Raw genomic sequence first — 26,518 nt, 5'->3', positions numbered from 1 at the left:
AAAAACTCCTAAAATATGATAGAAAGGTATGCCTCAACTATATGAATGTAGAAAGGTTATCTGGCTGATAACGCCATCTAATGTATTTATCACCAAAGGAATCAAGTGACTAGTGATATGCACAAGAAGAAAAAAAAAATTGGTTTCCAATAAGGATGCTCTCAATGTCTCAAGGTCACTACAATTAAAAATAGGGACAAATTCTTCCTTTAAAATTGAAAAAATAAAATATTAGACTTGAGATACAAAGCTCTTTAAAAGAAAAAACAGATTATAAAATCATATTACCCTTTGCAGTATGAATACCTTGAGTTTTTAGGGAAAATGAGAAAATTCAGTTGAATAAAAAAAATACAGGGTAATCATTTTAATGCAATCACACAAAATGCATGCATTTGGCCAATATGGTTTATAAGATTGGTAAAAATCAAGAAAAAAATAATGCAAAATCATGAGATGGTAGAGCTTCAATACAAACTGAGGTAAAATTGTTTTTTCATTCAGTAAGTTCAAAATGATATATGCAAAAGAATTATAAGCAAGATATGAACATACAATCATTATTATGAAGGCTAATATTGAATCTCTCTTTATGGTAAAAAATATACAAAATAGGGGATAAGGTTAAGGATATGGGGGAAAAGTTCATTGTATCAAATAGTAATGAGGATTTCTAAAATGGAACATAAAATTTATGTCTCAAATAGGAAAATCAATAAGCGTTTAAGCCAATGACATATTCCAATATCCTCATTACCAGTGAAAACAAAATGAGTAGCACTTACAAATATTCATCTCAATCTCATTTATCAAAATTTGTGACAAAATGGGGGTATCAACAGGGAAGCATCCATGTCTTGCAATTACTATAGAGAGGATATGGACTATCTTCTTTTTGTAAATTAAACAAGGAAAGAAATGGGGACTGAGACATAAAATCTTCCAATAAAGAAAATAGAAAAGAAGATAAGGACTTCTCTCATAATATCAACATTGCAAGCTCTACGAGGAGGAAGAAAAATAATTGGATTAAAGAAAAATCAGGTTAAAATAATGTCCTCATTATGAAAAATATCCATACAAATTATTCAATGAATCAATAACATTTGGTAGTGGGTTGTGAAAATAGGACAAAATTATCGATGCCACACAAATTTTAAAAATAAATTGGGATTAAGACTAATTATACTCTTTAATACCAGCACCACTAAGAAATTGAAGTGAATAGGACCTATTGCACAATATACATACCTCAATTTCACTCAACATTAGAAAAAAAAAATTGGGTTGCCAACTAGGAAATAACAACACCTTAAGATGTCATTTAAGGGGATTGTGACAAATCTTTCTCATGAAAAGGAATAAAAAGTTGTACATTATTGAACCCTCGACAATGAACCCTCTTTTCAAAGAAAAAAAAAAAAGAAAGGATCACATGACCCTAAAGGGCATCAACATCTCAGGTTCAAAATTGGTAATGAAGAAGACAATTAGGAAACAAAATTAGTAAATTTCCCATCAAAAGAAAATATGGGTAGTTATTTGAAAAATATCATTTTTTATTTTTTTCATTTTGAAAGAATATTAGAAAAAAAATCATTTTTCATTTTTGAAAATCGAATATCATTTTAAAAGAATAATGGAAAATTTGCATTGTTTTTGTGGAATCATTTTGAAAATTTTTCATTTTTGGTAAATCATTTTGGAAAAGATCTTGGCATTGAAATCCATCATCGACAAATCATTTTTTTAACAGTCAACAAATATATAGAGCACCACTAGCGGTGTTGGCCATTCACAAGAATACTGTGTACGTTGCAGGTACCAACATCCTATACATTGTAGATGCATCCAACTATATCAAAATATTTTAAGTGCTGTAAAAATTATCATTTTGAAACAATCATTTAACATTTTCATTTTAAGGCACCTTTCACTATGTGAAAAAGGCCCATATTTGACGGACCCTCCCGTCAAATATGCCTGTCAAATATTCTCTTGTAGAATTTTTTTTTTGACAGCCCTGGACTATCAAATTATTGGAGAATGGACTTTAAAAAAAACAAAAAAAAATCCATAGAGTATGACCGTCAAATTTTGGAGGTTTAAAAAACAATAGCACGGTCCTCTAATTCACCAATCACAATGAACGAAATAATATATAAAAAAAAATCAGAAAAAGAAAAAAACAAAAGAAAAATCATAAAACAAACTCCAAATTAAATTAAATAACCCAAAATTAATATACATGTAAACCTCTTTGTTAAGATCGAAAATTCTGTCGAAGCTACAAATAACTGACAATAATTAAACTAAATAAGACCAAATGATATTGAAATTACTGGATCGGCAACATCTTTGGTGGAGGTCGGTGTTGTTATCGTTGTAGATTGGGGAATGAACTCTTGTGCTTCACGTGCCGCTTTTTCCTTGGCCTTTTTCGCCCTTTCCAGCACATCCTCCTGCATGCAGCATTTCATTAATCATTTTCCCTATATTGCATCCATCGATAAGTAAAAACCATTCAAAGGGGAAGAACTATAACTACATACTAAAAGAAAAAAAAAAAAAAGAACGAGAACGAAAAGCATGATAGGCTTTCACAACTATTATCATGTGGAGGGGGATTTAAAAACAATAAAGTAGAATGGAATTCATCAGATTTGCTACATTTCACAAACCCACAGCGAACAGGTTGGTTTGAACCGGTTCGCAGTTGGTACCTTTCGAATGAATTGGATAACCTTGTGTGTGTGTGTGTGTGAAGTACGCAACCGAGGATGTTGTGCCAGGACATATCAGTGTGAATGAAACTCCGAACAAATTATACCTGTCCATGATGTGTTATTTCTAAACAGCCAGGTGGTTGTATAAATGGCTCTCCATCTATCTGAATGGGGAAAGGACTTGAAATTTGTATTCTTATCACTCCTCCTTGGGCTAATCTCCTTGCCTGTGAAAGTCCAACCTGTAGAATAAGACCCCAATAATTATAACGATGAAAACAACAACTCATTTCAGCAATGATTGGCATGCTATTTAAAGAGAGCTTCTATTGCCACACCAACTTTTGCTAATGTCACTGCAAGTGTGTGCTAATTCTTTGGTGATTTAGAAAATAAATTGGTGTGGCATTATCAAAAGTTGGTGTGACAATAGAATCTCTATATTTAAAACTTCAGAAATAATGCAAAAAAACAGCACAACCCATACCTGAAGTTTACCAAGGTGCCATGCTCCACTAATACATACAACCTCAAGCAGTTTATCATGCATGGACTGAAGATTGAAATCATCATCATGATCATAATCATTTTGCCAAAGATCTACTCCTCCCATGTAACTTCCGATGTTGAGCACGATGACACCCTCAACATCCTATTTGAAAAAGATTACGAAGGAACATCAGGAGCGACGAGAAAAAAATTGACAATGGCCTATAGTATTAATTATGTCAATAATAACAAAATTTTACAGTAAAAGACCCCAACAAAGAAAGCGTGACTTCACCTTTGGGATCTCAATGTCTTTTCCATCAACTTCGAGGAGAATTTTCCATGGTAGGTCTGCACATGTTCTATCCATTATATCCTTGGCACCTTCTTTAGCATATCGCAATTTATTCACAAACTGTAAAGTGAGAGATATTGGTTACATTGCAAAATGTTATACATTAGCTAATCACAAGGACCAATAGTAAGAGGAGATGACCTTGATGAAGATGAGGTGACTATTTTACCAATGAAGCGTCATAGACTGAGGATGACACTGAATTTGATGATTTTGACATATTGAGATATCCTAATGTTTTTATACTTCGAATAATATAAACCTAATTTGTGTTGCTCTGCCCACTGACAATCTCTAATGCTACGACTCCAAAGCTATAAACATCCGATTTGTTCGTCAAATAACCCCTCATCGCATGTGCAGGAGCCATATATCCACTATAAAATCCAATTTTCATGGTTAAACAATATAGCATTAGAATAGTACATAGTTTGCAAAATACTAAGTCCAACAATTGAAATTAAGCCGTGCTACATAACAAAAGAGAGAACTACTAAAAACATAAATGTGTAAATCACACTTGCTATCCTTCTCAATAGTGTCTCCAATAAAATCAAGTATATCTGAGATATAAAATTTCCCAAGAAAAACTAAAGAAATTTTGAAACATTCACCAACATCTCTAAACATAAACAAAGAATAATGGAATCAAACAATATAGCATCAGAATAGTACATAGTTTGCACATGTACTTACATATCTTTTTTTACTGCTCCAGTCCATGAATTTTTCAGTCTTTCTCCCACCGTTATAAAGCTTACAACCCGCACCAAATTGCTTCTTTTGGATGATGCTTTCATCATTTTGTTGCACATACCTGACCCATCTTAGTTGAATCTACTTTATTTTACCACATATCACGGATACTTCTAGATTCCCTCGTATGTGCTCATTCATGTTTCCTCTTTCCTAGTCTTTCCATTCACTATGGCAACACCCACAACTCGGCTACACTTGTTCTACACAATTTTGTTTTTTGATTACCAACCATTCACAGCATTATCTAGAGGTGTTTTGAGGTGACTAAAAATGCTAGAGCATCAAATTGAGCATGAGAGATAGAGAGAGAACTTCATCTATGGACTATGGGAACCTAACCAAATGAATAGCCAAATCTAGGCACACAATAAAGCCTAAACTAAGCCCACTTTTTAGCCCATTTAAAGGCATATAAGAAACCATCTGATCATCTCATTTACTCCAAGAGATACCACAAAATGCTCTATATATAATCGATGACATAGTGGCTAGGCATGATCAAAGCATCATTCTTCTCATACAACATTATTCTAAGGTGAGTTGACTTCATACCAATAGTAACTGAAAGTTCAATAATCTAAATGTGTTAGGAGTTTCCTCGTAGTATGATCCTCGTAGATTATTTCGATCTGAGGCACTGGTGTAGTAATTATCAGAATAGTTTCCTAACTATATAGCAACATCATTCTTCGCGTACCAAACTATTCTGACTTGTAAAAACTGTTTCCGATATCACAAAGAAGAACGGCGGAAAAGGGTGGATATTGAATAATCTAAATGTGTCTCACTTAGACTACTATTATTGGTTTTATGCTGTATTAAGTAGTCTCTTAACTTTATTTTCTTTCTGACTGTTGCCTAGTTTTATGTCTATAATGTTGATGTAATGGAATAGGTAAGGGAGATGCAGAAGGCCACCGAGATGTTTCCAGACGACAATAGCCAAGAGCACAAAAGGTCAAAGGATGGGGATGAGTAATTGAACTTCTTGTAATTTATCTGATTTATATCAATAAATACCACACCAATGAAATCAAGCAACCTTGGTATTTTCAAGATGAGTGTCTACGTATGTGTGTGTGATGAAATCCACGAAGCACATTATTTTAAAAAATAATAAAAAAGCAATAAGTTCACTAAGCTTGATCACTTATGATTTGATATTGCAGGTTGAGACTTGAGATTACTGCTAATGTGTTGTTTATTGATGGATGATACCTCATCAGAATGGAAAGCATCTCCGTTACGTCGGGGATGAGTACCAATATCACGTGGTCCAGGGCTTGATGGTGGACTATCTTCCATTTCTTCAGCATCTTTGTCGGACTCCACAGATTCAAAAGAAAAGCGTCTCGATCTCTGCCTCACTAATGGCTCCTCTTCTACAACTTCTACAACTTCAGCTTCATCATGGACGGATGTGCTTCCTACCTCCAAATCCAAATGACTTGAAGTTCCCCTGCTAAAAGAAACAATTCCTTGCCTTCACCAGGAACAAAAAATAAAGAAAATATCATGATTTTTGTACATATATCATAGACTGGAACAGCAACAAAAGATATATACCTTTCGTTTTCCGTTGTCACTTTTCCCAATTCTGCCACATCAGATGAATGGAGAACACCCGTTTCTGCTGTTCCAACCAACCCACCCTGCTCACGCATTGCATTATCTTGCTCTGCAGTCTGAACTCGGTTCATGATAAAAAAGTAATAATAATAAATAAGAAAATAAGAAAACCCAAAAACTAAAACAAATGGAAAGATTCAGAAACCTTTAAGGACAATGAGACGGCATGTGCAAGGTCAGTATCTTCTGAGTAAGGTTGCCTTTGCTGAAGGAGGGGAGCAGATGAGTCCTAAATTAAAATGAAAATGGGTCAAGATACAAGGGATCCATAGCATCAACAATACCAAATTGAAGAAATTGAGCACAATGTCGATGTCCAACCTCTCGCTTTGAAGCCTCGATGGCAGCTTGGATCATTTCTTCTTCTACATCATTATCGTTGTTAGGCACATTATGTACTTCAGCACTTGGTCTAGAGTGTCTCTCATGAAGAATTCCACCCGAAAAACCATCATTCTGACCAGAAGAATGGGCATTGGGATCAGTTGGAATATCTTCGTCCTCTTCATCAACAACTATGACATTCGCATGAATTTCAGGACCATGTGCAAATGCAGACCCAGAGACATCCTCAGTGGTAGGCCCAAGTCCAGAATGACTAGATTGGCTGTTCCCATCCTTGAAATCTATGGGGATTGCCCTCACCTCTCTAGGATGTGTCACCCTTGGCACTCCACTAGTAAACTCAGCAGCACCTCTTCCTTCAAAGAAACTTCCACGAAAATTTGGGTCAAGGAGTGAGACTGGATTCAAACTTTACAAAGATTTGGCTCAAGTAATTAATCATGATAACAAAACATTTACAACACTCATCCAAACAATTTCAGCAGTTGTTTACAATTAGGATTAGGCTCATATAAAATCATAAGCCTAAAGATACAAATCTAACAAAAAAAGGATAGAGATGGCACCTTTACAATTAGGAAAGGTTTTGATCCGAGGTCACAGACTTTACAAACTTTCTAAGTTGGCACCTTCAACCCTTGCTTTTTTATTTTATTTTTATAGGTAACTCTAGATGTTTTTGATAATCAACAGTTGATGTTTTTATAGTTGGCATTGTCATCTTAATTAGACTTGATAAATGGTGGCAAACAGAGTTCACTAGTATGGATAGTTTGCTTTCGAATTCCCACACTATAGTGGAGTCATTGGCTTATGCCTTGTAGTGATGTAAATTGAAACTTTGTGCATAGGTAATATAGTCCATAATTTTGTAACTCTACCACTTTAGGTATAGTCTTTTTATTTTTATAGGTACTTTATTGTTACTAATAAAAAAGAAAGAGATACAAAGTCACCCTAGACTTGATTGGGCTTGCATCAACAAACCCATTTTTGAGGTTATAAACATTGCAAAGAGAAAGTATTGGACGAGAACGTAAGAATATTATCAATTAACTACCTGAAAATAGTAATCAAGGCCGCATCAAGGTAATCTGGTTCAGCATGATGAGTATAGAATACATCTACATGATGAGAGCAGTTTAAGTACTTTATTTTTAGTAATTTTCAGTACACTGATTCATCAACCTAACACATAACTTTCAAAATAGTAAATCTCTGTTCTAACTTTGGTGGTAGATGAAAAGTAAAAAATTATTTAAACTAGAAGTCTTGAATTGTATCAAGGTGTTTAGGTAAAGTGTTTTTAGTTTACAACAAGAACAATTATTTAAACATGCATCCATGTTTATTAAATAGTATTTTCTTTCTTACATTAACTAAAAGAAATCATCCAAAAAATTCTTCCAACAGATATGGACCGAAGGATACTGATTCATCAAAGAGATCTTCCCAACCCTGTAGATCACATAGAAATTGTTACTTTTATAGGGAAAAAAAATGAACACTCAATTTCGAATTGAAGAGGAAAAGTACATCTACAGCTACTCTAATTAAGCTTCACTTAGATTATCATTAACAAAACAGGTTAAAGTACTCGGAATGTGGAGTTTCTATACAAACTCATCAAATAGTAGTTAAAGAACATCTAGTGTTTCAAACTAATCTTAGGAGAGTAAAATCTCGATCAATCCCTCTGCTCTGTTTTAAAACCCTAGAAATTCGAGATCGAAGTGATTGAAGATTCAAAAATTAAAGACAATTATAAAAAACAATTACAAAACTCAAAAATTCTCCAAATAGGACTTCTATAATCTATACAAACGCATCAAATAGTTGTTGAAGAACTTATAGGTTTTTAGAATTGAAGAAAGCAGCTTAGTACATAAACAGATACTTCAATAGAAATCTTCACTTAGAACATCATTTATGGAACAGGTCTAATAACTAGATCAACAAAACTCCAAATAGAGCTTCTATGTGAACTCATCAAATAGTTGTTAAAGAACGCAACCTAAGGGTTCCTTCGCAAGGTTTGTCCACGGAGGATAAGTCAGGGCCTAAAGGTGTAGTTGATGGACAACAGGCATGAATATTCCTAATATTTTTCGAATTAAAGAAAACAAACAAGTAAATCTACAATTACTCCAATCATCGACAGAACAGGTCGAATCACTCGATCAACAACACTCCAAATAGGGATTCCATACAAATTCATTAAATAGTTGTTAAAGAGCGTTTAGATTTTTCAAAATTGAAGAAAGAAGATCAGTCTAGAACAATCAACAAAATATACAGAAAAATCTAGGGTTTAGGAATCGATTGAAGAGAAAAATTAACAAATTATGTAGGAAAACATACCTTAATTTTCGAAGCCGAGATCAGATTAGATCGGATCAATTTAGATTGAAACCTCACGCGTTTGAGAGATCGACAGAAATGCAGAGAGATCTCCTCAACAGAGACAGAGGCTTCATTTTCGAGCTTGAGAAAGAGACTGATTTCAAGAGAGAAAGAGATCATCGGAGATGGGAGACTGTCTTGGAGTTTCAGACGAGAGAGAGTCTGTTTCGAGTTTGAGACACGAAGCGCAAAATGAAGACAATAGCGACGATCAAACTTTAAGCGTCACTAAACGTTGTTGTAATAGGTGATTTTTCCTGTAGTGAGAGAAAAACAGAGAAAGAGAGAGATGAGATCGAGAGATAGTGAGAGTGAGTGAGATCGAGCGAGCAAGATATGAGAAACGTGGTCTGAAGGCCGCGGAATTTTGATTTTAAAAATTGACGGGTCAGGCCCATCAATTCTTTTGGTTAATATTTGGGATTTTCACGTAGTGTTTGACGACACTTGTCAATTGTAGGAATACCCTATACATTGTAGGTACCAATATCATGTACATTGCAAATGCGCTAGCTATGTCAGAACATTTTAGATGTATGAGTCATTGAAAATATTTTCATTAACAATTATTTTGAATTATTTTTCTTCTTTATTTTTGAAAATTCTTTATGAAAAATATTTTTTATGAATTCATTTTGCATAAGTACAACTGAATCAATATTCCAAACATTTCAGAGAATTTGAACAAGCAAGACCAATCAAATAAATTCTCTGAAACAAACATTTTAAAAAACTCATTTTAAAATTAAAATAATAGGCCAAAATAATGGCAACATGAAAATCATAAAGATGATCAAAGACAGTGATAATATTTTTACAAAAGAGTTGTGTCTAATCTAAACATTCAGAAAATTAAAAAGGAGAAAGGGAAGACTAAAATCCACAACCATCATGATGATGACATGTGTCATTATTAAAGGGGGTGCGTGAAGAATGTTGTAGATTGTGATATTGAGCTTGTAGGTCTAGGGATTTGGCTTAGAGCTCGGAGTAGGAAGGACAAAGCTGGAAGGTATAAGGTCAGGGGTAAATAGGATGAGCAAAAGCTGAGGAAAAAAGAGAGAAAGCGAGGTGCATGGAGGTCGAGGAGGGTCTTAACATCCCTGACCGAGCTTCGCTTAAAAATCTTGAAGCATATAAAGAGGGATTTGAGCTTCGTGTTTCCCACAACAAATTGCAAAAATAGGCCAAGAAAGCCCCATTGTGAGTGCCACTAGTAAGATGATCATCCCACTGATAAGTGATGGAGGTTGAAACATGTCATTCAAGATATGATCAATGAAGGAAACTTAAGATATTCATGGCAATGACAACAAAGGAAGCAGTGACTCAGGAGCTACCTCCCCCACCCCAGAGAACCAGCCAAGTACAAGGGCAAGGATCATAGATGGTAGTTAACACGATTATTGGTGAGTTCCATACAAATATTGTGATTGAAGTCTCGCACAGGTCCAAGGTCATAAAGGTGGTGTGCAAAAGGGAGGTGCACTAGGTCTTGGAGGAAGTGGTTGTGACAAGGATACTAGAGTCAATTTGCGGAAGCAAATAAACTATCTTCACTCAAGATGACTTGAAGGGAGTGACCACCCCCCACAATGATGCCTTAGTTATCATATTGTCAATGGGGGCAGTGGACTTGAAGAGGATCTTCGTATACGTTGGGAGTGTGGTGGATCTCCTGTTCCTATTTACGATTGGGCAAATATGAGTGGTTGGCAACCTAGAACCAGTAGAGGCAAGCATATATGGTGTCAATGGTGCACCAACCAGTCCCATCGGCAAAATCACTTTACCTATGGCAGTAGGGCTAGAGACAGGGATGACTAGGTTCATAGTCATCATTTGTCACACATTTGGGATGCTTTGTATTCGTGAATTTGTGCATTATGTAAGGAATGATGAATCATTTTTTATGTGAAAGATACATGATCATTGAAAGATATTACTATTGGTGGATGAAGCTTTAGAGGAGTAATTATACAAGATTGATCCAGAGATTGAAAGATATATTTGAAGGATATGTCAATGCCAATGTCTATCAAAAAGCTGCAATGAAGGATAAGTTATGTGAGATTGGAGGCGCAACATGGACATAGATGGAAGAATCTCTAGTGCCTAAACAAAGAGGTAGACTATAGGGATCATTTAAGAAAGTACTAGAAATGCTAATAAAATAAAGAAAACATTATCTATCAAGATATGAGTATGTTGAAAGCAAGGAACATAAAACCAAGAAATTATGTCCCAAGAAACATCAAAGGAAAAAAGAGAATATTTATTAATTACCTTTGAAGTCAATATCTCCTTTCATAAAAGAAGCAAAAGATGTTGCCAGTTGCCAATGATGGCCATTGCCAATGGTTGGTGAATTGATGTGGTTTTGGTTTAAGGAATTTGAAAATAACAAAGAGCTATATACCAATTTATTTCATAGTGACCAAAGGGTATGTGAGTTAGCCACACTAAAGTATTGGGAAGTTCTTGCAAGCCCCCAATTTTGATTGGTCATATCAAATGGGGTCATTTGATAAGTTCATGCTACGAAGTTGTTTTGGTAAATGAATAGTGCCTCACGTTCCTTCCCTTACTATCATCTTTTGTTGTCACCCACTAGTTGATTGCGATTGGCTACATCAGCACAATCACTTGTCCAACTATGCATGATCGAAAATATATGATACCACAAATCAGTTGCAATTGGTGGATGTACCCTGTTGCAAGTTGGGCTACATGCCTACTCCATGTGCTTCAAAGATGAAATTGATGGTTTATGTGATAAAGCCAAAAGTTGTCGTGTGTTAAGTAATATTGGATTATGATACGAACATTTAAAATTTTTGGTACAATATTTTTTTTATTCGCTAAAAATGTCAACTTTTTGGGACGTGGATTTTTTTTTTTTTTTTTGAAAATGCTAACTTTTTTGTTTATGTACTCTTTGTATGAATTTGAACATTTTGTTATTCTAATGTAGGCAAATGAGAACTTTGCCTCAAGAAGTATCTGAATGCTTGGAGCTCTTTTTGAGCAAAGCACTTTTTGGGCAAATCCCTTTATTTTCAATTGAAATATTGCTTTTTCAAGAGAAACCACTGTCATGCAGCCTTTAGTGACCTCATTGTTGTGTGTGTGTTTGTACAATTGATTTCTTTGCCTAGAAATATAGCTTCATGGAGAATGAGAAAATATTAGATTATAAGAAATAATCTTACTTCTCAAGGTTGTTAGTAGTACCCAAAAAAATAAGAATCCAATGCTGGATAGTGAGCTACAAAAGCTGAAAGATTTAATGGTTGATTTCGGGGAATGGTTTTAGTTAATATAAGACAGGTTAATGGATTTGGCAGCATTGGATGTTAGTATTTGCCCAACTTCCTTTCTTTCTTGCTAGTTGTGCAAATATAACAACATGAATTAAGGTTTCCTTGCAATGGAGAAAGCCATCAAGAAGATGAGGTCAAGATTGAGGTGAGGTTACATGATGAGCAAAAACTTGTTGTGATGTTAAAGCTTTTGTGATGTGACAACTATGTCTGTGCAAGTATGCAAGACATGTTGTCTTAGATCTGTACCTAAAATTGCTAAGTTTTTGATAAATTTTAGAATAATGATGAATGCACACGGTCTTGGTACACGACTGACGTGGCAAGGGCACATAATTGAACATCCTTTCCTACATATCCCGATGAAAATAATCTATGGTTATATGCCCTTACCACGTCAGTCATGTACCAAACCGCATACCAAGACCATGTGCATTCATCATGACTCTAATTTTTATCCTCAAAAAGCCAAGTGCAAAGGTTGAGATTCAAGGTAGCAAGGATGAAGGTTATGTGTTCTTAGTTAACTAGTTTGTTTTGATGCAGAACTATTGTTAGAGGTGTTATGATGTTATTTAAAATTCATAGATTTTGGTCATTTTTGTAATTTAATATTTGAATTTCAAGTGTAAGATGGCTGGTTTCATGATCGGGCACCACAATTGTTATTGTTCCTTATTTTTCAGTATTATAGCATTGTTTGTGTCCTGGATATTACAACATAAGCCAAATAAGGCCCTGTTGGTGAGGCCAAAGGAAGTATTCAAAATTTGATCTTCATTGGTGTTATCTAAGATGCAGTGCAATGTCAAATCACCTCAGCTTCTCTAGGTGCTAAAAAAAATGAGGGCCTAAGTATTGAAAGGCGATGCATCAACTGTCCCTTGCATAACACAACCATTTTTTCTACTCTGTATTGGTTCCCTTCTTCTAAAGTTAGGCCATATAAAAGCCTAAAAACTAAAAATAAAGACTTATATGATCTTTTTTTTAAATCAAAACACCCTAAAATCCTTATTTTATGTTGATTATTTTAAAGAGAGAAAAAAAACTCAAATTTCATCTTAACCATTCTAATCCTCCTACTATTTTCTATATTTCTTTACAACTTTGCCATACCTTATTAAGGGTATCTTGGTAATTTTCTTCTCATTTTACCACGTTTTGTAACAACAAATACTGAAAAGTTAAAAGAACTGTGGGATAGATAAATTCACGATTACAAAAGTATGCTAGAAAAGTTTTTAAAAAAATATATATTATGTAAAACTATAAAAAAATATAAAGGTATTTGTAGATACGTGAGCTTCAAAACCTTTGGGGGTTTGAGCTCATCTACACGGGTCTAGAAGTCACCACCATTAAATTAAGGTGTGAATGGGCACCATACAAAGTTTTTAAAATCTATTTTTCTTGGCCTGTAGTGAAGTATATATTCGAAAGATAAGGGGGAGAGGTCTACATAAATAATCTAAGGTAAGGATGCTCGGTTGAGGGACAAGGAAGGTATTAGGCACTTTGTCCCTCCCATCCTAAGATGATTACCATTGATTGACCAAAGGTGAACTAAAAAAATCATTTTTTGGGATTTTAAAGATAGAGGAAGCAATAGAAAATTTAGGTAAAATTGACTATAGTTTTGTTTTGAAAATAAGAAAAAGAAGCAAACCCTACTAGAAGTAAGTGTTTGCTGGAATTTTTTATGAGCTTGGGACTTTGATGGAAACCTACATAGATATTATCATTTGGAGTCTCAAAACCTCAAAACAAATTTATGTGCTCTCTAAGGAGATTTTGTTTATTAGTTTGGTCCTTCAGTGATGTTCATGGATTGAACAAAACCTTTTTGGGAGTCAAACTTTATGCATGAAATATTAGTCCATCTTAGATTATTTTTGTTGGCTCTAAAAGTTTGACATAGACTCACAAGAATCTATATCCTTACTTATAGCCCTTTTAAGAGCGGGTGTGTGCAAGGTGTATACATGAGATAGACTTATCAAGAGAAGATTACCTCCAAGGATGGCTTACTCTCTACGTCTATTGCCATCAAAAGAACAAGAAAAATGAACATCTAAACTATGAATTTAAATTGCAAGAATATAAATGCATCTACACTAGAAAATAAATTTTAAGAAATTAAGGAATATAAAACATCATCTAGAACTCTTAAGGAGTTTATTAAGGACATAGGGGAAGATTATAAAGACAAATTGCAAGAATCAAGGCCAAGATTGAACAGAGCACATCTAGCCTATAATCAAGTAAGATCATTCAAAATCAATTTTGTATATTTGTAACTGTTGCATAGTTTTAGCCAAATTTATATACATTGCCATAAATAGTTTTTCCTACCTGTGTATATAAGTAAACTCTTATACATCAATAAAAGTGTGGGAAAATATTCATTGAAAAATAGCTTTGCTATTTCTTTTATGTGGTATCAGAAGAGCCGTTCTCGCAAGAGCATATGATCCCAAATATGTCGTCTTCCTCGGATCAAATTCCACTCAATACCCATCCCATTTCCAGCACTGATAAACAACTTATTGCCCTCAATATTACTGCTCAAATCAATGAAAAGTTAACACCCTCCACTTTTCCTCAATGGCGTGCTCAGTTCGAAGCCCTCCTTATTGGCTATGATTTGCTTGACTATGTCAATGGCATATCTTCTTGCCCTTCTCCAGTCGGCACTTCAACTATCGAACTCAACAAAACTCATTGGGTTCGACAAGATAAACTTATCCTCATTGCCATCCTAGCCTCTACATTTCCCACAATTACACCGCCCATAGCTACCACAGAAACATCACACGAGACTTGGAATAAACTCAAAACGTTATATGCTAGCCGATCTAGAACACGGACTATGCAACTCAAGGAGGAACTTACCTTGATTCAGTGTGGAAATAGGTCAATTTCTGACTATTAGCATGCTGTGAAGGCTCTGGCGGATGAAATCACCATCATCGATCATCCAATTTCTGATGACGATTTAACCCTCTATGTCTTGAATGGGTTAGGGCCTGATTTTCGTGAGATCGCTGTCCCGATCAGAGCATGGGAGAGTCTATTGATGTTTAAAGAGCTGCACAACTTCTTGGTAGGTCACGAATCCTATCTTCAGCGTTTAGAGGCTACTACTCAGCAGATGGTGATGACGGCTAACTACACAAACAAAGGAAAACCTTCGTCTAGGGGTGACTTCTCAAAGAAGACTTATAAACCGAACACGTCTCAACGTAACCAATGCCAAAACTCAGCTCGTCAATCTAATGATCACCAACGTGATGGACGTCACTCCAACTATGGGTTTGGCAAGCCCAATAACAACCAGAAACGTTACACACCGCGTTGTCAGTTTTGTGAACAAATGGGCCATACCGCAAAGTATTGTCCTTAGCTTCAGTCCAATGAGTTCACCACCAACTGCATAACCTCTTCTAACAGAAAAAACAAAACTTGGCTCATGGACTCAGCAGCCTCTCACAATATAACGGGTGATCTTACAAATTTGTCCATTCACAATGAATATGATGGTACTGATGAAGTAATTATTGGTGATGGGTCAGGTTTAACTATCTCACACATTGGTTCTTTGAAATTACATTCACCCAAACGCACTTTTATTTTGAGTGATACTCTTTGTGTTCCAAACCTTTCCAAAAATTTAATTTCAATTCATCATCTTACCAAACAAAATAATGTTGTTGTTGAATTTCACCCTTTTCATTTCTTTGTGAAAGACAAGATCACGGGGGCGATTCTACTTTGAGGAGCATGTGAAAATGGTGTCTACATTTTTTCGAAATCAACAATGTCTCCCACCTCCAGAATGGTTGCTAATGTGCATGAACAGACCTCAATTGATGGGTGGCACAAGCACCTTGGGCATCCATCTCTTAGAATAATCCAACATCTTGTTAAGAATTGTTCTCTTTCCGTTGTCAAAACAAAAAATAATTCTCAATTGTGTAGTTCATGCTCCATTAATAAAGCACATCAACAACCTTTTCATACTAATAGTCTTCAAAGTCATGCACCACTTGAACTTATTTACACTGATGTTTGGGGCCCCGCATATTACACTGGAATCGACGAATCACGTTATTACCTTATTTTGGTTGACCACTTCACAAAATACATGTGGTTCTATCCAATGGCTACAAAATCCGGGGTGTTTGCAATTTTTCCTCACTTCAAAAAATTTCTAGAAGCACGCTTCCAAACCAAAATAAAAAATTTTTATTCTGATAATGGTGGGAAATTCATTACTTTAAAATCTTTCTTATTGGTCAGTGGTATTGGTCACTATACCACTGCCCCACACACCCCACAACTAAATGGTATTTCCGAGCGTCGTCACCGTCATCTTGTTGAAACGGGTCTCACTATTCTCCATGATGCATCGCTACATTTTTCATATTGGCCTCACACTTTTCAAACAGCCTCCTATCTCATCAATAGGCAACCAACTTCTCTTATTCAAAACATTTCTCCTTTGGAAGCTCGTTTTAGTCAAAAACCAAACTACCTCAAATTAAGAAAATTTGGGTGTCTTTGTTACCCACTTACCCGACCTTACAACACTCATAAAATATAGCCTAAATCCTCATCTTGTGTGTTTCTCGGGTATTCTCAAACCCAAAGTGCCTACAAATTTCTTGACCTTAAAACTCACAAGATTTACATTTCCAGGCATGTGCTATTTGACGAACCAAACACACCCATTATTTCTTCTACCAAACCAAAAAGCAAAACACCACAATCCCAAAATGTCACTCTGTTCTTTGATGCCTAGGTCACACCCGTGCCCTCGCCAACACCGTCTGCACTGTTACTTGCATCAATGACTTCGGAATGTGAAGACGCCGTCGACACATCCTTCTCAAGTAATCTCGTCAACCCTCTTTCTTCTTCACTTCAAATTTCATCTGAAAAGTCAGGTCATAATTCATCATCTCCTAGATCTAATCCCAATACTTGTCTGCATGATTCAAACTCATTGCTTCCTCACCCCTCACCTGTTGAACAAATACTAGGATAGGCCAAAAATTCCCAAAATCCAAATACTCAAATCTTCTCAAACCCACTTGTTCAACGACTTTATCGAATGACCATTCACTCTATGAACAAAATTTTTAAATCCAAACAACTCAATTCCGTGTCTAAACATCCCCTTCCTGATGAAAGCGCCCTCAATCCGCGGGGTGCTCGGATCCGCTTTTGACCCTTGAGGTTTGGGAGTCGCCACCTAGTTATTACGGTCTAGGAACCGGATACTGACTCTAAACAGATAAAAAACTAATCTACTGAAGAAAAACTGAATTCGGGGATCACATTACGGGGTTGGAAGGTGTTAGGCACCAACCCCACCCGGCCAATGCCAGTCTCTACTTATCCCAAATAAGATTACATTGCTAATAACAAAACCTAGATAAAAAAATAGAAATTTTACCTTCGATACGCAAAGATCTTGTTCCCTCAGATCCGACAAAACTGCTCCTTGTACCGTACTTCTTGCTTCGTTTTGTCTCCAGATCTGATTTCTGATCTCCGAGGCAAGGTATCTCTTTTTTTAGATCTGGATTCTTCGAATTTTTTATACATTTTGGGGTGTTTTTGAAGGGTTTTTAGGTATTTTTTAGGCTAAAATCGAAGTGTGGGTGTTAGGTAAGGAGTTGGGACTCAAAAACTAGGGTTTATGGGAGGCTAGGGAGGCTTTTTGACCTACTTCTCTTAGGGTTTATGATTTTATACGAAAATAGGGTGTGAGTACCGCTATTTATAGATTTTTTAAGGGTTGATTTAGATAGAATTAGTGTTCGATTGTAATTCTTTTAGTTAGAGTTATATTTTAATTAGATATATTTTTGGTAGAGTTGTATTTTAATTAGAATTGTTTTAAGTAGAGTTATATTTTAGTTAGAACTCTATTAAATAGAGTTATTATTTAATTAGAACTCTATTAGGATTTTGACTTTTGGTCTTATTTGATTGACTTTAAGATTTTGACTTTAGTCTTAATTGATTGACTTTAATATCTTGAATTTAGTCTTACTTAATTGACTTTAATTTTGACTTTAGTCTTACTTGATTTACTTTAATACCTTGAATTTTGTCTTGCTTGGTTGAATTTAATTTTTTGGAGAACCCCCCTCTATTATATCTTTAATTCTTTGGACCCCCAAATGGAGGGGTCCTTGAAGAAATATCTTGTGAACCCTCAACAATTTTGCCTGAGAGTCTGATTGATCGATTTTTTTAATTTAAAATTTAAAATTAATTCATTAATGTTTCACTTTAATTATTTAATGTTTTATTTATTAATTTCAAAATTTTTAATTATAAAAATTGTGAAATTATCGTTTTGCCCCCAAAGAGGACTTTTTGTGTTTCAAGTCGGTTTTCAATATTCCAGGATGTTTTGGAATCGGTTTTTCATAAGGAATTCAATGGAAATATTGGTTTGTGTTATTTATGAAATTTTTTGTGTGGAATGGTCGTGAACTTTATGAGAGGTATTTTCGTAATTTTGTTAAATTTTGTGAAAATTGGCGAAATGATTTATTTGGTTCCGATTTGTTGTTTTATGTGTTCGAAAGGGTTTTCCTAAGCGTAATGTAGGCTCTAGGGTTGTTTTGATGTTAGGGGTATTTTGGTAATTTGATCATTTTTTTAGTGATTTTTATCGCGAAACTTCTTTTTGTCTACAAGATGATGATTTCTATGTTTCTGGAGTCGTATTTTCCTAGCGTAGCTTGATTTCTACAGTTTTGTCAGTTCGAGATACCTCATCCGGATTTCTGAAATAGTTTTGGTAACAAAATAAAGCAATGGAAATAACATCCATCATTGGGAATCATTGCGATCAGGTTGACAAGTTGATTAATCAGGTGGATGCAAAAATGGGGTGTCTACACCTGAGACCATTGAACCAACCTGTGTGAGTCAGGCTTTATCTCAACCACAGTGGCATGATGCTATGTCAAGTGAGCTTACAACTCTCATGAAACATGGAACTTGGGATTTAGTGCCAATTCCTTTGAACTGTAATCCAGGGGGCTGCAAGTGGGTGTTCAGGGTAAAGAGAAAATATGATTGGTCAGTGGATCGATTCAAAGCATGCTTAGTTGCAAAGGGTTACAATCAACATCCAGAACTTGATTACAAAGAGACCTTCAGTCCAGTAATTAAACTAGCCACAGTTAGAACGGTTTTGTCCATTGCTGTTGTGAATGGTTGGGAGTTAAGACAAATGGACGTTAATAATGCCTTTTTACATGGTACATTATCTGAGACTGTATATATGACGCAACCCCCGAGGTTCAAAGATCTATCTAAACCCAATCATATTTGCAGGCTAAAAAAGCAATATATGGCCTTAAACAAGCTCCTCGGGCTTGGTACACTACACTGAAAAATGTACTGCTTGAGCTTGGGTTTGAAAATTTCAAGGCTGATTCATCCCTATTTATTTATAGAAAGGATTCTATAATCTGTTATTTCTTGGTGTATGTCGATGATCTTGTGATTACAGGAAATAACAAAAAATTTGTGGCTTCAATTATCAAGAAACTGGGAGAGTGTTTTTCTCTTAAGGATATGGGTCTACTTCATTTATTTCTTGGTGTGGAAGTTGTACCTACTCAAGCAAGACTTTTTCTCTCACAACACAAGTACATTCGAGAGCTATTATCAAATACCAACATGAGTGGCGCCAAAAATGTCTCAACTCCTCTTTCAACAACTCAGTCTCTTAAGTTACTTGATGGCACGGCAAATGTGGATAGTAGATAATTTCGAAGAATTATTGGTAGCTTACAGTGTCTTTCTTTAACGCGTCCAAATATTTCATTCGCGGTCAACAAGTTGTCCCAATTCATGCACAAGCCTTCCACCACTCACTTCACAGTAACAAAAAGGGTTATTCGGTACTTAAAGCAAACCATTTTCCATGGTATACAACTCACCAAATCTGGACCTCCAGCTTTAATCACCTACTCCGATGCCGATTGGGCTGGAAATGTTGATGATCGAACCTCCACATCTGCCTATATCAGCTTCTTAGGCCCAAATCCCATTTCATGGAGCTCAAAGAAACAAAGAGCAGTTGCAAGATCCACCACCGAAGCTGAATATCAAGCCCTTGCCAATGGGGCATTCGAGACAATGTGGCTTCATGGACTTCTTCACGAGTTGGGATTTCCACTAAAAGCAGCTCCCTTATTACTGTGTGATAACCTTGGTGCTACGCATCTAAGTTTCAATCCGGTCCAACATTCGCGCATGAAACATATACAAATCAATCTCTATTTTATTTATGATCTGGTTCAATGTGGTTCTCTTCAAGTTCGACATGTTCGTACACAAGACCAATTGGCTGATCTGTTGACAAAGCCATTGTCAAGACAAAGAACCGAAATCTTGGGAAACAAGATTGGGCTTGCTGATGGAAGCTCAATCTTGCGGGGGCGTATAAAGACAGATTGCAAGAATCAAGGCCAAGATTGAACAGAGCACATTTAGCCTACAATCAAGCAAGATCATTCAAAATCAATTTTGTATATTTGTAACTGTTGCATAGTTTTAGCCAAATTTATGTACATTGCCATAAATAGTTTTTCCTACCTATGTATACAAGTCAGCTCTTATACATCAATAAAAGTGTGGGAAAATATTCATTGAAAAATAGCTCTGCTATTTCTTCTATAAAGATTACCTTATAAAGGAATTTCTCTCTCTCCCCAAACCTTAAGGCTAAGAATAAATAAACTACATTATTAACTAAAAAACATTTAAATAAAAAAGACTTGAAATTAAATAAGGGAGAGTAATATAAAGGGGGAGATTAGATGGGGGAATGGAGGATTTAACCCCACCTTAGTCTTTTTTTTCTTCTTCTTCCTCTTGATTTTTTTTGTTTTTAGATTTTGGGAGAGGTTTGAGAGAATAGGGAGGCTTGGGAGAGTAAAACGGGATTTGGGCAGAATTTTGGATCACAAAATGGATCATCCTATTTTTCTTGGAAAAGTTTCTTATTTATAGGATTTTGAGAGATCCTTGGGGGTAAACTTGGCCAAAAACCTTGATTACCCAAATATTATAAGAAAAATCTTAATGAAAAATCACAATTACTTTTTATAACCTTGGCCTTGATGGTTTTTATCTTCTTGTTGAGTTTCACCAATTTTGATCATCAATGGGTATGATGGTAAAATTCCAAAAGTTATAGAAAATTCTTGATGGAGGTTAGAATGGTCCTAAGACTAAGACCTTGACCTTGACCTTGAGTCAATAGGAAGGGAACCAAGTCAAATAGCATGTAATTAGATAATAAGTTTTTGGCCTATTTGATCACTTTTCTTGAGAAAATCTCTAACAAACTAGGGATAGGTTGGTTATTGGGTAGAAGTTCTAGAGAATTCTTTAGGGTGAACAAATGTTTCATTGGTTTTGAAAATTGGCAAAATTTCATTGAATGCCAGAGGAGCTATGTGATATTTGCAAAGGATGGAAGGATAGAAAGGATTAAATAAAGACTTCTTGAAAAATAAGCTACTAAAAGGAAGGGTTAAGGGATCATTTTTCTTAAGAAAATTCAAATGTATATGGATCTAATAGTTGTTCTAACTGTTTAGTCTAACTTGAAGTTTAGCTAGGCATAGATTTAACCCTGGCCAAACTTCAGGTTCAACAAGGCTTAAATTTAACTAGGTTGGGCCTTTTCCAATTAATGAATCACTACTTTGATCCTCTGGCTAAAATTGTGTTTGAAAATCTTCATGTCGAGTCCATTCTCAAGAAATTTTAATGTTTTTTGGCTCGACTTAGGCAAAAAAATGGGGTATCTACAACTACTCCTCTTCGTGAGAGTTCTGTGCAATGAATCACAAAGACGTAAACTTTAACTCTCTTTTTTTTTGCCTAGTCGAGTTCGAGCACACTTGCTTGCTCACATCTTACTTTAGTGAACTCAAATTGAGTTTGTTAAAATATAATGTTGGTATTCCCACACTCGAGATCTAATAGGGATTAGACTTAATTCTAGTATTCTCGGCACGATGTATGGCTTTCAAAGCTTTCGAAGAGAACAAGTTTCGTAGTGCAATGCAGGGCTCTTGAAACTATTTGATAAAAAAAAATTGAAGATGAAAACTTCAATATGCGTTCACTTGGTAAAAATTGAATTTGCATTTAGAGTTAAATAAACTTTCCAAGACTGAGCTTAACTTAGGAAATTTCTTGGTGATCAAACGTCCGTTGATGGATGAGGATTCTTGAATCAACCTGATTTGCTCCTCTCTCTTTTTTTAGGTATTTGCATTCTTGCTCGTAATTTTTCTTTTTTCTTTTTTTGAATATTGAGAATTTTTAATATATATTTTTGCATTTTTTTTGAAAATTTTAAGTTTTTTTGAAATTTTTTGTCGTTTGGCCGAACTTGGGCTTTGGTCAACTAAAATTTGGTTTGGTCGATCTTGAGGTTCGGCCAGGCATAAATTTTTACTTGGCCAAACTCCAAGTTTGGCGAGACTCCTTTAAAAGCCAATTGAGCCTTATTTGCTCAATTTGCATGGATCGAATTTGAAATTTTCCCAAATTTTCTCCACCGAACCTTGACTTTTGACCTTGAAAAAATGTTGTTAATTTGAACTTGACCTTCAATCATCCTCAAGACCACAAAGATTGTTCGATTTTGACGGTTTGATTCTATGAATCGACACTTTTGACCGATTTAACCATTGAAATTAGAATTTCTTCGCGAGGTAAGTGATCAATCATGATTCTCTTCAATTTTTCTTGATCAATTTTCTTGAATTTGTGAGTATCATGCTTTGATAGGGTTGATTGCCAAAGGAATCGGATATTTGAGCCACAATCGGGTTGGATTGGGGGGGGGGGAGAAAATGGGTTATGGATTGGGAATTTTTATTTATTTATTTTGTAAATTGAGTTGAATTTCTGGATTTAATGGGTGTATGAAGTGTATTGAAGTTGGGTTAATGGATTAGGGTGGGTTCGAGGATGATTTAATGGCTTTGGCGATGCTATTTCATTTCGACACTATACGTGTTTGATGAAATGTCTTAATAAAATAAGTTGGAGAAATGATAAGGTTTGGGGATAGGTAAGGTATTGAATGCGCCTAGGTAGGGATTTAGGACATTTGGGTGGGATTTTTATTTTCTTGGGATTGTTATTTCATGTCAAGCATGCCACGTGTTTGGCAAAATGCTTCAACAGGATGGGCATGGGTTTGGGGCAATTGGCTTGGGATGTGAATTGAATAAGGCATGAAATTATTTTTTTAATTTTTTTGTTTTTTGCTTTTTGGTATGACTCTTGGTTGGCTTTTAACACTTGACATGCTTTCTTTTCTCTTTAAATGGATCGATTTAATATCTTCCAAGCTTTAAGAGGTGGATCTTCTGGCAAGGGTAAAGGGACGAAAGTTGTTTTTGCTTAGGGGGATTCTTCGAATAGTTCGGATGAAGCGAGAAATCAAGTACCCTCAGACAGTGTAGAAGAATATGAGGCTATTTGTGATCCTCCACCTGTAAGGCCTAATGTTGGGATAAGTGATTCAAAGGATATTTTGGGGCTAAGGATTAATATTCCTCCCGAGATTATTACCCAGATCCATGATACCCCTTTATTGACTGGTCTTAATAGCCATATTTTTATTTGTATATGAGCTACCATTAGGGTACCTATCCTGAAGGGTTAGTTCAAAGGTAGTTGGTACACTTTCTGCACTATTTTCACAGGTTTTTTTGATAATCTTAGGGCATAGATGCATTTGGTAGGCTTTGGCACTTTTGTTGAGATTCCTCACTTATTGATAGATAAACAATTGGTCCTTATCTTAATGGAAATGTAGTTTCCTTAGACTCATACCTTTCATCTCCCAGATGTAGAGCTTCGGATACATCCCTCGGATTTTGTTAATAATACTTGCATTGGCCTTGGAAGACTAGTTGTACGTCTTGAGAGTGTTGAGGAAGACGAGATACCGAGGCTCCTCAATTTTAAAGCTATCCCAGCATGTGAATGGTTGAAAACGAGGCATTTGAGCATTACTTGGTTGAAGAAAATGTATTTGAAGAATGATGTTTACACAACCATTTAGATTGATCACCCTCACTTTATCCCTATATTCAAACGATGGTTCCTCATAATGCTTGGTGCTTGCTTCTTTTCTGATGACTAGTCAACTAGCAACATCATATTTCTCTCTGCCATGTGTGATATCGATCGTCTTCATGAATTTGATTAGGGTAGCATGATCTTTGGGAGTTTTATTAGGGGTTTAGACTGTACGGTTAGTGGAATGATGAGACAATCATGTGTTGGGGTTTCGGTCCGCTTCTTTTGACCATTTTTGGTGGTATCATGTGATTTTATTTATACTTTCTTTACCTCTTTATTCTTTCCTTTTGTACCTTACTTTTCTTATTTTTCAATTGTTCTCATACAGATATTTTCAATTCCATTGTCCCCACATGCCTTTTGAGGGAGTTGGCTATCCTATGGGTTGGACATTTGCTCTTTGCCCTAAGAAGATGCAAAAAAGCCACAGTTTGTCTACTCGGGCTAACTTAGATCGGTGTTTCCACTATGAGGTAAGTACTACCATATGTTTCTCTCAAATCATTTCCCTTCACTCGATCTTATCGCTTTTGTATTTCTTTTTAAATCATCAACCCTCGGCCGTTTGAGTTGCCAAGTGTCATTTATGGTCACCTAGATTTTGCAGCCACTTGCCAACTTGACTTCCAAATGATGTTTTTTCTCAGTTTTATTGATGTACTCTCTTATGTGTATTACTTGGGAGAGCACATTTCTTTCCAGTGTCTTGGTGAGCCTCGCATTCCCCGAAATCCACCACCAGTGATGATTTTTGGGACTGTTGAAAGTGGTATTCTTGCGAGCTCTGGCAGTATTTCTGGGGAGGAAATAGTCCTCTTCGGGGACTACAATGAATGGTTTAGGAAAGCCTCTATTGGATGTCTTCTCCCTCCAGTCGAGATGTTTGATGGCACCCAAGAGTTTGGTGGAGTGTACATCCATCAACATGAAGCTTAGTTTTTTTTCTTTTTTCCCTCTTTGCCTTTTGTTCTATTTATCCTTTTGTCTTGTCCACTTTCTTACTGTCTACTTTCCCTACAGAATGTTGATTTTGCTAAAGCATTGGAATGAGAAGAAAGAAGGAATGTGGAGATGGCTCGATATGCATCTTATATTGACTATATTTATCGTGAATTGGTGAGAGTTCTCGATGATCTAACTTGCCTAGAAGGTCTTTCCATTGTGTCGCTCTACCTTGCAGGATGCTCCAAATGTTCAAGAGGGTGTTAGTTCCTCATACCAGCCTCCTCCTCCTGTGTCACAAGAGGGTTAGTGAGAAATGAAGATATTATCATTTATTAAGTAAATCAAATTGACTATATGTGCAAATATTTATTCTGTATATGTATTTTTTTTTTGCTTTGTCTTTAGGAGGTTTCGGGAAGTGGTGCTTCTTATACCCCATTCGGTGCCTTCCAAATGTCTTACCGTCCAGCACTGCTTCTTGAGCCACATCGAGTTAGAAACTTTGGTCCTCAAGGATATCATCCTGTTGGAGACAATACTGCTTAGGAAGCCGCAAGGTCTAGCCATGTCGACTATACGAATAGTTGGTCCACGGAACCTCTTACTTCACTGGTCTTCGGGAAAGACGAGTCTGAGCAGGCGGCTGACCCAGATCTCGAGCCTTAGATTGAACTCGAGCCCGAACCAGAGGTTGCGGTTGCATCAACTTCTTCTTGATTCGAATAAGACTGGGCTAAGAAGTTTCGTTGTGATACTAAACCAATTCTTGGATGGCTATGGTGGGCTTATTATATATTTTGAATGTTATGTAATGTAATGACAACACACACCTTAAACCTTCGTATGCGTTTTATTTATTTCATGTTACCTATTTGTTGCTTTTTGACTTAATCTTTCAATTTTATTTTTGAAAACCTCGAATCTTGTAAGATCAACAAGTTAAATTGAATAATGATGGGGGGAAATTTTCAAGTTGTTGAATTTGAGAAGAAAAAATGAACGAAAAATGAAGTTTTTGACGAAATTCTGAAGTTTCTATTGAACTTCAGGCAAAAATTTTAGCTTGGCTACAATTTTAGCTTGGACGAACCTAAAGTTCAGCCAGGCTAAAATTTGCCCCAATCTGTATTTTGCAACTTTAAAACTTGAAATTTCACGATTTTACTTCAAGAAATTGAGACTTCCTTATTCAAAATCAACAATGGAGCCTTCCAAGAATACGTGATAACAAGATTGGTAAAGGATCCAACGCTTCAAGGGCTAATTTCCTCAACTTAAATTTGTATTCTTCAAAGGAAACTTATACCTCTCAATGGATTCAATCAATGTCACTGGATGAGAAGGTGCTTGGGTGGGAGAGAACAAGCTTGGGTTTGTTTTATCTTTGT

The 26,518-nt window shown here is 35.7% G+C and overlaps 1 protein-coding gene and 1 long non-coding RNA gene across 3 annotated transcripts; one reads left to right on the top strand and one right to left on the bottom strand.

The window, feature by feature from the left end:
• Positions 1-2,203: 2,203 nt before the first annotated feature.
• Positions 2,204-7,455, bottom strand: LOC147404670 (uncharacterized). The gene is made up of 9 exons (XM_086440712.1): positions 7,364-7,455; positions 6,280-6,670; positions 6,104-6,187; positions 5,896-6,014; positions 5,548-5,812; positions 3,511-3,630; positions 3,214-3,378; positions 2,831-2,968; positions 2,204-2,462 (listed from the first exon to the last, which is right to left on the bottom strand). The coding sequence occupies exons 2-9, from the start codon at positions 6,313-6,315 to the stop codon at positions 2,313-2,315; spliced, it is 1,077 nt and encodes a 358-aa protein (XP_086296838.1). The 5' UTR covers positions 6,316-6,670; positions 7,364-7,455; the 3' UTR covers positions 2,204-2,312.
• A 15,024-nt stretch (positions 7,456-22,479) lies between these two features.
• Positions 22,480-26,082, top strand: LOC147404669 (uncharacterized). 2 transcript variants are annotated; one of them, XR_015177869.1, is made up of 4 exons: positions 22,480-22,801; positions 24,514-24,658; positions 24,833-25,432; positions 25,536-26,082. It is a non-coding gene; the product is annotated as an uncharacterized LOC147404669 (long non-coding RNA). The 2 variants fall into 2 exon arrangements; XR_015177868.1 differs by having other exon boundaries at positions 22,498-22,801; positions 25,206-25,432; positions 25,536-26,075.
• Positions 26,083-26,518: the final 436 nt, after the last annotated feature.

Source organism: Akebia trifoliata, chromosome 4 (genome assembly GCF_017979445.1).
Source record: "Akebia trifoliata isolate Shusen 1 chromosome 4, ASM1797944v1, whole genome shotgun sequence".
Taxonomy (NCBI): Eukaryota; Viridiplantae; Streptophyta; class Magnoliopsida; order Ranunculales; family Lardizabalaceae; genus Akebia; species Akebia trifoliata.
Note: the sequence above shows the minus strand (reverse complement) of the source record. Positions and strands in the feature narration are given on the sequence as shown.

Coding starts and splice junctions, on each gene's coding strand:
- LOC147404670 (XM_086440712.1), bottom strand. CDS start 6,315: ATGATCCAAGCTGCCATCGAGGCTTCAAAGCGAGAG. Junction 2,969..3,213: donor GGCACCTTGGTAAACTTCAG/GTATGGGTTGTG, acceptor CTTATTCTACAG/GTTGGACTTTCACAGGCAAG. Junction 2,463..2,830: donor AAATAACACATCATGGACAG/GTATAATTTGTT, acceptor TGCTGCATGCAG/GAGGATGTGCTGGAAAGGGC.